Below are 16,240 nucleotides of genomic sequence, written 5' to 3' on the forward strand. Positions count from 1 at the left end.
ATCGGTGACAGAATATAGTAAAAACCTAGATCAAAAATTAAGCCTCAGCGCAACCAGCCAACATTATGTAATCTCAGGCACTGAAAAGAAATCTAATCATATTGTGTCATCTGGAGCATTAGAAAACTTTTTTCATCTATTTTCTATGGCAACTGGTAGATTCCTTAAAGTGATACTTCTGTTTGTGTTTAGTATTCCAACATCTAACCATGGTATTTTCAAAACATTTCCTGATAATGGAGAAATGTTGCAACTTAACAACCCTGGTTATTTTCTTTCGCTCCTTAATTGCTAGTGATCGCATGATTGCTGTAGGCATCAAAATTGGGGGAACACAATTTTGAGAGATTGCTTTGTCTCTACAAACCATTTATTACTACTCTGCTTAGTCAATGCGCAACTAAAGTTGTGTGGCAGATACCTCATAAATTGTATTCAGAAAAATGATTGCCAGATTTAAATGGTGATGAATGTTAATATAAGCAACTGTACTTTGTGGATGGTCCTCAAGGAAATTCCAAAGTGTCACCTTCCCCCTTAATTCAGGCTGCATAAATTAAATTTGTTTATGTCAAGCTTCCTGATACCCCCTACTCCCCACAAGCCAGTTTAGGCATCTGACAAACAAACTTTGCCTCCTGGACTCCTGACTGCATATCCCCTACAGGCCTCATACATTCCCAAGTCTATACATGATAATTATATTCTCTCAACTCATATTTGCATAAAACTCTGTGGCTAAACCCTGCTTAGCCACCTCCAAGAAAACATTGCATTCCTGGAATAAATACAGCTAAATGTTGACTAGTCATAAAATGGTGGAACACTGATTCATGCTTCCTGGAAAGTATACAGAGAATACTACAGTGATATTTCTATGCTCACATTCCTTATTGGATTTTTATCCCCAGCTCCAAGCAGAGATCTGGTATATAGTAAGCATTCAATAACTTTACTGAATGAATGATGAAAAATTAAAATTTTAAAATTGTTAGCTTTAATAAAAAGTTATCAAATGCTTGATCTAAACTGAGGCAGAGAGCAGTATAGAAAATGGGCCACTATGGAAGTAATACCTTAAGATAATCATATTGTGTTACCGAAACCAAAGTTCATGTGCCGGAGGCTTCTAAAGGCTAAAACTCAAAATGTCAGAGTTTGGAAAAAGGAAAGCTTTATTGATCGAGAAGGCACCGACAGAGAAAAGATGGGCAAGCTAATGGTGCCTCAAATCCATCTTGCTTGCAGGACTAGGTTAAGGGTTTTTAAGGGGCTGGGGGAACAGGTATGTGGAAATGCTGGTGGGGTGAGTTTTAATTGCAACATGCCTTTACAGTAAAGAAGTGTCAATACTGGATCTTTTTGACAAGGGACTCTGCTTTCAAATGGGTTCTGGTGTTCAACTTCTGGTTATGTCCTGGCCCTTTGGTGCGGGGCAGGGTGAGGTGAGGGTGAGACTTTGGTTCCAGGTGCAGCTAGAGGTCAAAGTTCTCTCTGCTCGTACTTTGGCAGCCTGACTTATGGTTTTGGTCTGTTGACTCTGAAAAGTAACTCAGCATCTCATTAAATAGGATAGGACCAGTTTGAGCTGGTTCTGTGGTTACAGTTGGACTTCACTGATATCCACATCACATGTAACTCAAAGCGGTGAATGGCAGGTAGAAATTCTAGGAGGAGGAAATGGCATGATGGTTGGCTAAGGTGTGATATGCTCTGAAACAAGTCAAACTTCACTGAAACATGGGGTCTATGGATGAATAGAGGAAGTAATTTAGAAAACCTATTGTGAAGAGCTTGTACTCTAAGGGAGGAACTGTTACCTAATTTGTTACTAAGAGCTGCTAAGGCAAAATTTCTGTTTATCTGTTTTACTGAGGAATGATCTGCTCTGATATGGGCTTTAGAAAGATGAATGTGGCAGTAATAGGGAGGAGACATCTGGATAGGGTGACTGTGGAGGTAGAAATACAAATTAGAAAGTGACGAGTCCAGGGAAGAAGTAATGAGAGTCCACCTTCTAGAAGTGGTGGGATAAGAGGCGACACTGCAGAGTCACAATCTATGGAGTTTGATCCTTAACTGAACGTAGGACAAAAGTGGAGGGGAACAAGAAAAAGATGACTCTGCAGGTCTGAGTTTCTACTGGTACCATGAACAGATCCAGGGAAATCAAAGAGACATCTAGATAGGATGATCTGCATTTTAATACTTTAGGGATTAAGATGCCTAATGTGATGTTTTATCAGACGTATTAGGCAGGTAGTCTACACTTTCTGTGGAGGACAAAGCTCAAGAAATTCTTAGGAATGGAATTGCAAACACCCTTTTTGCAATTGTAATAGGCATTATTATCTACTTCATGTTAAAATATATATAAATAAATATTTGTTTTGTATCTTCTCTTCCAAAAATATGGGGATAAACTTTGTCACATTGTTCCATTAATATAAATGTGATCTTCTTTGTTATGGTTTAGCTGTGTTCATAGTGATATAAAATCAGCCTCTCATAAACACCTTTGAAGTTGCTAATGAGCCCTACACATCCAGCAAACCCTTTCTGCTTCTCAAACTGGGATGCGGTGATGGAGGGCCAGGGCACAAGATGGCACAGATCCAGGATAACCAAGGCCTACCTTTGCGGGGACTTGAAATTTTACTGGAAGGTTTTGGGAAACATAGCCAAGTAAGATAAAATATTATCTTATATTAATTTTATATCACTGTGAACACAGCTAAATCATAACAAAGATTATCTCATTTATACTAATTCCTAAATATAAAGCATATAATTTCTAAGAAATGTCTTGTTGATAATAGGCCCTTTCCTGCTTTGTCCCCGACCCCCAGCCATCAGCGTAGTGGGGAAGAAAACGTTTGAGCAATTCAGTCCCATGCTACATCCATGTCTTCTATGTTACGGAATTTAAATGGCTGCAAAATTATTTGTAGCCAAGTGTCCTTCGAAGCGACAGTGACAAAATAGAAAAATATATATTCCTTATTCAGTTTTTTCAGACCTTTGTGTCTTTTTTTTTAAGCCCACGGTGCTGTATGTCTCCAACTAGAAACATATTTGAAACATAAATGATACCATAATGTCAGGCAGTTCAAGAGGCTATGTTGTCTGTCTTATGGATAGAGTGGGACTCTAGCCAAGGAAAGGTATATGAAACATCCCCTTTCTACAACACAGCTTTAAGAATCAAACCTAATTTCTGCAGTGTGTGTTGCTTCCTTAACATGAGTTTGGGCATTCATTTCAGACTAGTATTCATTTGCCTCATTCATGAGGCAAAACTATTCATGAGGCATTTCAGCATGGTATTCCACAGCCCACCCTGGATGGAAGGCTCATATGCAAAGCAGTAAAGAAAAACAACCGCAGGTTTAGACTAGTAAATGTGGACAAAGTCAATATAGGTGTACAAACTCCTAAGGCTGAAAAAGGTGATTCAGGCAAAGTGCTTTTTAATTCTTATCAGCACACGATTTCCAGGCTCCATAATCTAAAGTTTCTAGTCAAAAGATTCTCCAACTTGTTCCAACAGTTTCTCTGTTGCTAAAAGCCCATATCTAGTAATGTCTATCTTACCTGTAATTCAGACTTAACGAAATCCCAACTCTGTGATACAGATTTCTGAATTTGGAAAAGAAAACCTCCAAACTATTTGTATCAAACCTACCTACAGGTCTTTTATAAGCCACGAGTATGGATAATAAGGGACCACAGTGGGATCAGAAGGGGGAGGCAGTGTTCCCCCAGGGGCCAATAAAATGAGCCTTCCTTCCAGTGAAGACCTCTTGAATAGGAAGTGAGAAGATGAGATTGCTGATGGCCTTCTGTGTTGCAGGCAGGTCCCCTGGCCTCGGAACCTATGCCATCTCATTCATTTATCCCATCCACATTTATCCAACACCTGCTGAATGTCAAACACCGTCCTAGGTGTCAGGGATACCAAGTCACTACCTAGGATGTGTGCAGACAAAAGATATGAAGACCAGCCTTTCAAAAGATGAATGCAGTAGTAGGGGATAGCTGCAAGATGATCACTGTCCACAGTTTATGGACTCACTACAAAAGGCACCTAACTCACTCTAGATTGTTTCATCTTTTCCATCTCAATAGGCATAATCACAAACTTGAATAGTCTAAAGGAGGATGCTTCCTAAATTTCTGGGACACATCTAATATAGCACCATGCCAAGAGAACTGACTTTGGATTCAGAATGTCTACCAGCGCTTGCACCATCTGTGTGAGCCTGGGAGCTTCACTTAGCCTCTTGAGCTTCAGTCTCCTGATCAGTGAAGTAAGATAATGACTACTACCTCCCAGGGTCATCCTGAGGATTAAGAAAGATAATAATGTCTACCATTTCTTAAGTGGCTCTTATCTGTGTACTCCACTGATAAGTGATTTATATCCCTTTTTAAATCATCAAAACAACCTTCCACGGTTATTTAGACTACTGAAACTGGGGGTCAAAGGTGATTGGATTTTTGTGCCTCAGACCACACAACTTGGAAGTGATAGAACTGAGATCTAAATCCAAGTTGGTGCGGACCCAGCACTGTTAAGATTTGACGTGTTCCAAGTATTTAATCCAGGAGATAGCCTGCCAAGTGCTCAAGGCATCCATGCAAGTGCATCCCAACTTATTTTTTCTCTAATACCAATAATTAAAAGGCTGCAAAGACTGCCTCCCTTGAGTTACAAAGATAAAATGAAACATGAGAGTCCTATGAAATAAACTATTCATGAGGCAATATTTTTGTGCAGTTAGGTTGCTGGTCCTCTCAGAATGGGGGTTCATACACAGCTTCAAAAAATGGTGAGTGATAATATTCTGAGTGGAAGGGAGCATTACCAAGCCTTTATCTTTATTACAAAAAGTACCTGTAACATGTGACAGGAATTTAAAAGAACCTGAATTATATATATATATATATATATATATATATATATATATACACACACACACACACATATATATGTGTGTGTGTGTATATATATATATATATATATATATATATATATATAGCCAGTTAGAATATGTTTATTTAAATAGAAAATCCATACAAATTACAGTTTTATCTTTCTAAGGTTTTTATAAGACTGAGTTCTAATTTGAGTTTTTCCACAGAAGTCAATTTCTTTGGGACACAGGATGTTTAAGTCCCAAAAGAAAGAAAAAGGTAAACATCAATAAAAACCTAAAGAAAACAGCCAGTCCCTCTATCACTGTTATAACACCACAATGTGTTTTCCTTATCACAGTTCTAAGTTAACATGTTTTTGAGTTATGTAATTAATGCCTCTGTTCTCCATTATTCCTCAAGATATAAGAGGAAAGGAACTCTACCAGATTTTGTACACCATTATTACTCCACATCTAGCACCATGTGTGGTGCTTATGAATATGTATTAACTGACAGAGTGAAATATCTTTAGAGAAATGTCACTAGTGTGATATCACTCCTACTGCACCCTAGCAGAAAATAACTATATAATAAGATTCACTCTCATGAAAGATACTAGAGTCCATATTCCAGCAACTATAGTTTTTTAAAAACACAAATCCATATTTTATTCAGTGTCTTAGGCCCTGGTACTGCATGGGAATATGTGCCTCCCCAAGGATAGAACGTACTTGTTGCCAGTTTTGTAGTCCTCACAATCCCTCCATTGAGTTGTTTATACAAATCCTCCCTCTCGTAAATCTCTATCAGCCTTCACTAGTCAAATTATGTTTGCCTGGTGTTTCCCTGTAAATCCTGCAAATCTGTTTCCTGTACTCTCCCCAAAACTGATGGGAAGCTAATCGTTCTATAACTGCTCTCTATGCTTCATGTCCCCATCATGAGTAATGTTGCCATGTTCTCATCCTTAACCGCCTGATTCATCAACAGCCAATTCCTAGAGCTGAGAGGAGCAAAGATGAAAATAACCTGGTTGTAGCAAGACTTAAAATGGCAGAATTCTCTCATATAAAAGTAGGCTAATGAAAATAGAAGAAATTAGCTAAAGAAAGTATTGCTGAAAGATCCATTAAATATAGGAAATTAAAGTTAACATAAAAGAGAATAAGTATTTTAAAATATGTTGAAGATTCAATTTGCATTTCTCTTTTGCCTTTTTTTTCTGAAAGATAAAGTGTTCTCCACAAGTGTCTTTTTAGAAGAAAATTGGGCATTGTAGAAGTCCCCCCAAAGATACATATCTTTTTCAAAACAAATCCTCAGTTTTGAAAATATTTGGTTATTAAAACAATACACCAAATGTTCAAATTCTAGCTTAGACATGAGTATAATATACCCATGCCATCCACATGGTAAGTTATGAAGCACATACATTAAAATATTATAAAATCTTAAACAGATATGAAGGCTCAATCTTGGAGAATCAATGAAACACTGTATTTTTAACTTTTTTTTAACTCGTAAAATTCAAAATTGAGGAAAGGTATTTTCTCTTTTTAAATAACACTTGTAAATACAGGGGATTTATTACCGTACTCCTCTTTGTTTGTGCTCTTTTAAATTCTATTTAATATGAAAAGATTCAGCCCATGTTACTTAGCCTAAGGTCGTTTTTATTTATGACTTCATTTGGTGAGTTATGAAGAAGTTGGGAGAAATGACAGCAACCAGGGAAAAGAGTATTAATATATTTGTGTCTGCGATTTTAGAAGCTCACCAACCACACAATTTATGCTCTGACTCCTAATTGTTAAGATTCTGTACCATCTCGTGAACAAATATATGAAACCTATGGGTCATATTTTCTTTCTGCAAAGCTCAATCAGTATGCACATGGAAAGTACAAGATTTTAGATCTTACATATATTTCAGACACTTTAGAGCTTTGAGTCAGCCTTAAATGGCAGGGCCTGGGATTTTGCTCCCCCTTTAGTACAGTCAACTAGAATTTTAGTGTTTATACAAATAAAACATTAAAAAGTAATATTTCCCATACCAAACATTGAGAGACTCGGGTGCTTTACAAATCCAAATTTTTAAACAATTTTTTTATATTGTAACAATTTCTATAAGACAATTTTAACTCTAAATGATGAAAATCTTACACAGGAATGACTGCTACATTTTTAATGCACCCATAAGAGAAAAGTATTTTTTTGGTGATCTTGTAAGTGGAGGAAAAAGCCAATTCTTCATGTTCAAGAAGTACTGACTATAAAACAAGGATTTGGTGCAACTTATTTGCATTTGTGGCATCTTTTGGGACCCCCTGGTTCCTGCCAAACTTGATTTCCCTTATTAGTAAGGCAAACATATTAAATTTCTTTTTTAATGCATAAATCAAATTTGAAATAAGAGCATCCTATTCTCTCTTGCAGAAGGTCATGCATACAAGGAAGAGGCACATGGAACTATTTCAGGAACTAAATCAGAAATTTCAAACTTTGGACAGATTTCGGGATATACCAAATACAAGCAGTATGGTGAGTATGCTTTGTTTCATCAGGGCCTGAAGACACATTAATGATGTATCATGTAAGCTATTAGCCATCCAGGAGGCCTCCAGGAGCTCCTTATTGTCTTGGGAACACAAGAGTATGTAAGTAGAAAAAAATATAACCCCCAAAATGTACTTTGGTATGTGCTAAGAGGCAAATTAGGAATGACAGAATCTTTAAGCAATTTTATTCATACTTCAGATGGTTTCATTTATAAGCTTTAGTTGGAATTAGTTATATATCAAAAATATGTTGGCTTCACTTGGCTCTTTTATCATCAGAATTAAATGTTAATTCAAATATCCAAATGAATAACTAAATATTCCCATTTTCTTTGAATGCCTGGCATTTTAAGATTATAAAATGTAATTATATATGTGCATGTATATGTATATACACACAGCTCATTATATATAATTATATATATATATATATATATATATATGTATATATACACACACACACACACAATTATGTATATAATGAGTTGTTACCTGAAACCAGAGTGGTAGGTTATGTCTCCAGGAGATTCACATCAATACTACAGGGTTTTGATAGTTGGTTGTCACCGTTCTCGTCTCATTCATTCAAACTACCACAATCCTAGCATAGGACTTCATCAAATAAAATAGCATTTTGCAGTTGCTGGGTGTATGGCACAGTCAGAGCTCCAAAGAAGGCTGCATAATTATTTGTGAAAGCACCCGACCAGGAGTCTAGAAATCAGTATACTAGTAGAAAGCTCAACCTTTCTACTAGTAGAAAGTCTGTTCTTGAGCAAGTTACACAACTCGATTCCTAACTCAGGTTTCTAAAGTTCAGTTTTCTCCTAAATTGAGCATAGAAAACAGTAATTAATATGTGCTTCCTTCATACTTCACAACACGGTCCAAAGTGATTAGGGCACTTGAGAGGGTAAGAAGCTGAGACTCAGCTATAAGAGAAAGAGCAGGGACTGCCACCTGACACCGCTTCTTTACTCCAAATATAGTGCTTTTTATTTGCCTCATGCCTTTGCAGTCCTTGGATGAACCTGCTCCTCCTCCTCACAGCGGGATTCTGAGACACACACACAATATCGCTCTAAGGTACATAGTATTTAATCACCCTCTAACTCTAGTGATTTTTCCATATATCCGTTACGAGTCTTAGTCCTGGCTTCCTGATTAGTGACATTATCTTATCAAGAGTAAAAATTTATGAATCTTTATATTTTCCTTGTGTTCCTCTCAGTACTAGTACAGTGCTGGTTATGATGAGTTATCAGTCAATGGCTGCACTTGATTTAATGTGTGTCTATGATACTTAAATCTGTGTTTGTTAAATGATGATTATAAGAAATACTACCGTTTCCCCCAAAATAAGACCTAACCGGACAATCAGCTCTAATGTATCTTTTGAAGCAAAAATTAATATAACACCCAGTCTTATATTATAGTAAAATTTGTTTTGTAGGCAATGGGGAAGAGTTGAACGTTTGGAGGAACTACGGTGACCTGAAATATTAATCATTAACTAAAATGTTCACTGGTGTGAATTGTGCTGAATCAAGCCAGAGAGGATGATTATTATATTATAGTAAAATAAGACCGGATCTTATATTAATTTTTGCTCCAAAAGACGCATTAGAGCTGATGGTCTGGCTAGGTCTCATTTTCGGGGAACCACGGTATACACGTTAGCTCTTAGTTGGTCTGTAAATATATCAGCCTTTTCCTCCTTACAGCAGGACTCATGCATTATATGTGATCACCAACACAATGCTCGGCATATACAAGACATTTATACGTAGTGAGTGGTCCTTATCTACATCCCCAAATATGAAGCTGTCAGTTTTTAGCAGGCAAATGAGAATTGCACCACTGAGATTAGACCTAAACACTTTAGCTACTCATTTTGGAGTATCAAAAGCTAACATTGAAATAAACTGGAGAAACCGTATTTGTTTAAAATAAAAGGGAAGGATTATGTTTACAAATCTGAAAAGGTTATGCAACCTTTTCAGATTTGTAAACATAATCCTTCCTACAGCTGGCCGACTGCTATAATATGATTGTAATTTCCCCTTGTTGTATGGTCTGGCCATTAAATCATTAATGGCACAAATATTTTTCTCTCAGTTTCCTGACAACCAAAATAGCCTACTAATTACCCCACATTTCTGTAGCAGCATGTCCTTTCTAGAAAAAAATTTATAAATATTTATTACTTGGGAGGTTAGGAATAGGGAGGGGAGAGTTATCATTGTGACTTGACTATTGTCCTAAATATCTGAGAACAGAAAAAAAGTTTCTTACTCAGTTTTGATTCATAATGAACATACGAGTGAGCCCGTTATCCTTAATTCAGTCATATAATTCATAGGGGCATACTGCTACAGAAAAATTGCATAATTGGGTAGAGAAAGACATTTGCAAAATAAAAATCTCAATAAAGTCTTCCCTTTTTTTGGCTACTCTCATAACACCTGCCTAGCTCTGCACATGATGTTAATTATGTAGAATTTGGGGACTCAAAGGCAAACCAAAAGACCATTTAGTCCATTTCCTTGCCTCCAGGCAGGACATAAAATCACACTCCAGAGTAAAGGTGTTGTTACACCCTCTTGTCACACCCAACCCTATGGGAAGGTCAGGAGCTTGTGGGCACCATCCCCTGACTGCTAGCCCTCCTTACTCCCTGCAGACCCTGTCCCACTGTGATTGCTGGGTGCAGTAGTTCTGCACCACTAAAGCAGCACGAGGCCTCTCACCTAAAGAGTGTCCACACATTTGTGAAGGAGAGTGAGAACCACAGTTCAGCTGGGAGTGCCAGGGGATGCCAGAGATGAACAAGGAAGCCAGCCTTACCAATTCATCACCCACTAACAGAACCTCTCAGAAATTCAATCAGTCATGCACTGGCAATAATACTCTTTGAAATTAGAATCTAGATATTCTGACAGAGTTTAAAATTGGCCTTTTTAGTTCATGGATCCATGGTGCTTGATCATCAAAATATAAAAGGAAAATCACACCTACTCCAAACATAATGGAACCCCTATTTTCAAAGCAAATGACCTAACACTTTACATATCAGGAATCCTTTTAGGATTGAACTAATTGAACTTTCTGTCAAACTAAGGATTCTCAGAAAGCTCCTGTAGACACAGCCCTTATCTAAAATGGATAAATAATCCCCTCTGGCTTGATTCAGCACAATTCACACCGGTGAACGTTTTAGTCAATGATTAATATTTCAGGTCACCGTAGTTCCTCCAAACATTCAACTATTCGCCATTGCCTACAAAATAAATTCCAAATTTTGTAGCCTGGCATGCCATACTCCTCATAATCTGGCTTTTAATTCACCTCTGCCTGGTTTTTCTGCTGTTATTTTTTGTTATGCCGAACAAAATAAATTGGTCAGTGTTCTCAGAATTGTCCCATCTCCATGCTCTCTGGATTTCTACTTCTTAGTATGCATGCCTGTTCAGCCACCTGACCTCCAACCATACGTACGTCTTCATGACCAAGCCCATCCTATGCCAGCCCTACTGTCACTATTCTCAGTAAGGTTATGTGTTCTCCACAAAAAGAAGGCATATCTGTACCCTCCTCTGGACCCCCACAGTACATTTCCTGGATCATAGATATAGATATATCCATATATTTATACCTCCATTTAACTATAAACACTTTCATACTGACTGTGATTACTACACAGCAAGCATTTACTAAATACCAGGTGTTATGCTAGGCCCCTCCACTTTTTTAAGTTTTGCAGCCCCACCCACAAAGTGGGTAATAATCTGCACAATTTGCCAACTCATTTGACCCACAATACTAAAAAAACATATCTCTGTTTTACAAATATTGAAGTTGAGCTTCAGAGAAATTGAGTAAATTGTTCAAAGTTCTATTCATATGAAATGGAACGACTAGAATTTGGACCTGCATGTATCAGCCTTTAAATCTTATGCTCCCCAGTGGACCATGCTGCTTTTCCATATTGGATTTGTCACCTTATTCTCCGTAGTACCTAATATGATGCCCAGCATAGAGCAGCTGATAAATATTGGTTGAAGAGAGGAAAGGAAGGAGGAAAAAAGGGGAGTGTTACAACACTAGAGTTCATGTGATTTTAGGATATTACACTAAATGAGAATGAATCCCCTGCACATGTTCTAAAGGTGAACTTTTCGTTAAATCTTTACTATTAGCTTTGTTTTTTCTTGTATGTCCTCATGATTAAGGCTAATAAGTGCTGAAACCATCTAATATATTGAGGATTTTAGCAATTTAATTTCTAGTTATGAGTATTTCTATAGATTTGTCCCTTTTGCTTATCCATACTTGAAAATGATTTTTAATAAACTGAGTGGAACCCAGATAATAATTCAAGTACCTGTTTTATGTTCCTCCCCCCAACTGCTTATAGTTAGTTAAAGGCCAGAATTTGGGGTTGAGGGAGGGGTAAACGATACATTCAACAACTACAGTTGTTTTGGTTTATTTTTTTCTAAGGAGCTTTCAGTCATGATTTCCTTCTTGATTTTGATGTTCCTCAGCTTAGTCTATCCCATTGAAATTCCCTCATTTTATAGAAATCTTTAAACCACACTTAGTTAAAATAAAGCACGTTCACTGCTAAACCTTAGCAAAATATCAGGCTATAGAAACCTCAAATGATGTCTCTCGTTCACTTATTGAACACCTACAAGATGGAAGGTGTGGGTCGAGTCATAATGAGGCAGATTTTAAATCTGAGGTGATAAGAGAGTGTATACTGTGAAACATGTGAAGGAATGGTGGCTGGTAGACTTTTTTCTTAAAAACCATGATATTGCTGGATATATTTTCAACAAGCTGTGCTCTTAGGAGAGAAGAATGATGCTTACAAAATTAGTGCACCACACAAATATATAGAAATTTGTGGGGAAGGCACAGCATAAAAAAAGAATAGATTACATAAAAAGAACATCGCAGCATTTTAATATTCTAAAAAGGATAATTTTTTGAGGAAAACTAAGCAACTAAAAAATTTAGTTTTATGAAATATGGCCAGTGTGAGTAACTTTTTATTATTATAGAACATGTCCCACCTATTACATTTCCTCACCAGGGATAAACAAAAATCTTGGCCAAAGATTCTGGCAAATACCTAAATTTTCTACATTTAATTTTAATGGTAATTTAGTGCTCCTTCCTACCTGAACATACAGCTATACTAACATTTCACAAGATGCCCAAAACAAAACATCTGCTTTGCCTTCGTAGTATTTTTACTTCCTTTGATTGTTAGAAAATGTTAGGATAACTTAAAGAAGGTGTTCATCAGTTTGTTCAATGCAAGAAAACCGAAATCAAAATCATTTCCTGCAGCTGGCCACAATTTCAAATCATCCCTGCATCCTATAAAATGGATTAAGGTTACAAACACGCTCTCTTCCTGGAAACTTCAACACGAGTCAATCATAGTCATCAAATAAATGATTCTCTTCCACTTTCTTCTGAACAGGAAAACCCAGCACCAAACAAGAATCCATGGGACACTTTCAAAAACCCCAGTGAATACCAACATTACACCACCATCAATGTCTTAGACACAGAGGCAAAGGATGCTTTGGAACTGAGGCCAGCAGAGTGGGAGAAGTGTCTGAATTTGCCTCTGGACGTGCAAGAGGGCGACTTTCAAACAGAAGTTTAACAAAATCAAAGTGGACTGAGATGGAGACAAAATTTATTGCTCTGACACTTAAGACTCGAGAAGCCTGACATTTCTATCTGGACAGCGTGACTATCCTATGTCAGGACCTTCCCATGTCAAATGTCAGTGGTGTTTGCGTGTGGTAACTTCTCCCTAGTCAGTCTAGTGGAGAGAGGACCAGGTGTACAGTTCTGACCATCCTGTGTTGTAAGTACCCGTGGAATGGATTTGTAAGGTAATCTTTATAGATAAACCTCAAGCAACGATTCATGTTGTAACCGCTTCATATGGTTTAGTTTTCAAAAAACTTCACCATGAAGCACAATGTATATATTTATGCAGTTTTTAAAGTTTATAACAGTCTGTTTGGCCATTACTACACTTTTTACTTTATAATATAAAAGCAAAGTTTTTGTCATTAAATGAATGTTTGTTGAGCTACATTCTTCATTGCTTTAAATGCAATAAAGTAATAATCTCACTTTTATATGAATAATATATTTCACATCTTTATTATTGCAGTTTTCTCTAGAAAGCTCTGAGTAGCTTTCTCTGCTGCAGCTGTGTATAAAATATTTAAAATGTTGTATGGTGTAAATAAACTTTTGTCTACATATCAGTTTTTTAGTGCATTTTATTTTAGATTTGTTGAACGGAAATTTACATATTTATAACTTTTTTTCCAATACAGATACTGAAAATGTATTCACGGTTTTAATAGCATACCGTTATTACTCCTTTGAGGCTAATGATTTCTCAAATGTAATAGTAGGTTTGTATAGTGCTTCTGTATTTTCTACTCAAACACCATTTGGAACAATGTACCATGTAAATGGGGCTTGTCAGAAACCTGCTGCCATCATACTCTTACGTAAATATTATGTGTTTGTTTTTTTTTTTTTTCCCTATCTTGTGGCAAAAAGACAACTAGTAGAAAACAGTAAGTTACCATACAAAACATAATACAGGGAATATGTTTATTATAAGTAATGAAGTTCACTGCATGTTTCACAAAAGAAACTACTTGTACTACAGTTCTTCATAAAATACAAAAAAAAAAAAATCTTATTCAGGGTTTTAAGAAATCTGTATATTCTCAAGCAGAGGGAAAAGAAGAGTGGGTGTTATTTGGTAGTTGCTTTATCTCTGGTTTGAAAAGTGGGAAGTGTGAGGTGAGCTGACTGCCAAACAGTCCCTAGTGTCCTCTCTCGTGTCAAAGCCACACCAGTGATGTCACCCGCTCCCTCAGAGCTGCATTAAGTGAAATGCCATGGAAGGATTTCAGCAATTTTCTCATCTGTCCTTTCTATGGATGATGAGATTGATTTTTAATCTGAGGGAAATAGAGGGAGTGGAGAGGAGATTGGGGTCTTCAAAATTCCTAGAATGTTTATTTCATTTGTTGTGAAACGTAAGCTGCATGGTCTTCTGTGGTCTGTCAGAAACTCAAGTGAGCTGGCTCCTGCTACCCAGGATCTTGCTCCCCACCCTGCAGGCCATGAGGCAGAGAAAAAGGTGCTTCAACACTCAAGTGCACCCCTAAGCTAGAGCCTTAACAACCGCCCAGCTCAGGCTGAATTCCTGTCAGATAATTATAATGTTCTCAATGTAAACATGTTAAAAGTATATTTTTAATCAGATTTTAAAAATAAAAGCAACATCATTATGCAAAAAGAGTATAACATAACTAAGGACTGATTTTTCAATAAAATAAACCTCATGGTAATTGTAATATTAAATGCTTATTAAATTTACCAGATGACTTTCTAGTGTTACAATATTTCATAAATTTCTCTATCTCACCATCTTTTTATCAATCATCTATCTATAGATCTATATATTATATATGTATTTGTACTACACATGTGTACGTGTATGTATATACATACAAATACATATATATAATTCCATGATGCTCAGCTCCATCTCAGTAACATGTAGAGTGAATGAAAACCTTGGATGCAGTCCTTCGTTCCAAACTGTAAAATCTTGGTGACAAAAATCCCCAATAAGCATGTTTGAAACCATAAATATGTGTATATTTTAAAAACAAATTCAATATATTAGACTAATATTTCTTATAAAACTGTAATATTCACTGCCATAACACAAAATCACATTTTTTTCACTTCTATTTTTCTCTAGTTCTAGTAATTCAATATTAGGTTAATATATGAAAGCTAACCAGAAAGTGTATACTTAAAAAGGTTAGGGTATATTTTTTGGTTACTCTAAGAAGGATGCCAAGTTATAGTAGTACTTTTTATTTTTTAAGCTCTAAGAAAAACATATAAAGGTCAAAAATTATGAAGAATCATAATTTTAAGGAGGCGCTCTTCTAGTGCACTAAGTTTCCACTGCACTTACACACATACACTCTACCAAAGCTGGATGGCAGCTGTCCCCATAGACAGTCCAGGGCAGTTTCCTCTGAACCTACTGCACTATGACTTGCCAGGATCTTGGTGCCCTTGGACTGGAAGTTTTTCCCCTTCCTCCACATCCAAATTGTATTTATGCTTTAAGATACACCTCATTATTTCATCTTCACGAAGTTTTATATGATTTTCCAAGCTAGAAATAATTTCTCCTGTGAACTCTTATGGCACTGCTCTGTACCTCTCTTAGGACTTTTAAAATCTTCTATCTTGTTATTGACACACATTTCCGATATCCTCTGGTGGACTGTAAGTGCCTGGAGGGCAGGATTCATGTCTGATCCATTTTTGTATCTTTTAAGGGACCTAGCACAATAATGTTCCCACAATAAATGTTTGTTGAATTATTTGTGGAATTTATTTTTAGTATTTTTTATACTCAAGTCACACATCTAAAAGTGTTTATGGAACTATTATGTGTTTACTTATATGTTAGGGGACTGTAGGGCCTCTGTTTTAGGTAGCTCACAATCTATTAAAGATATAAAATGAATATGCGAAATGAGTAATAAAAATATTATTTAAATATTAGTAAGCTCTTATTACCCTATATTGTCCTTTTGTCCACACGATGCAGGAATTAATTATCCTAAAGCAATGGAGACTCGACATACAGATGGCCAGCACACATATGAA

At 36.5% G+C, this 16,240-nt stretch overlaps 1 protein-coding gene across 5 annotated transcripts in view; it reads left to right on the top strand.

Annotated features, from left to right (window-relative positions):
* Positions 1-15,925, top strand: part of ADGRB3 (adhesion G protein-coupled receptor B3) — a 677,430-nt gene extending 661,505 nt beyond the window's left edge. For all 5 annotated transcript variants that reach the window (XM_033102727.1, XM_033102728.1, XM_033102729.1 and 2 more), the window contains 2 exons: positions 7,359-7,463; positions 12,978-15,925. In XM_033102727.1, coding sequence (XP_032958618.1) covers positions 7,359-7,463; positions 12,978-13,166 — 294 coding nt within the window. In that variant the 3' untranslated portion in view covers positions 13,167-15,925. The remainder of the gene's footprint in view (positions 1-7,358; positions 7,464-12,977) is intronic.
* Positions 15,926-16,240: the final 315 nt, after the last annotated feature.

This window comes from Rhinolophus ferrumequinum, chromosome 3 (genome assembly GCF_004115265.2).
Source record: "Rhinolophus ferrumequinum isolate MPI-CBG mRhiFer1 chromosome 3, mRhiFer1_v1.p, whole genome shotgun sequence".
Classification (NCBI taxonomy): domain Eukaryota; kingdom Metazoa; phylum Chordata; class Mammalia; order Chiroptera; family Rhinolophidae; genus Rhinolophus; species Rhinolophus ferrumequinum.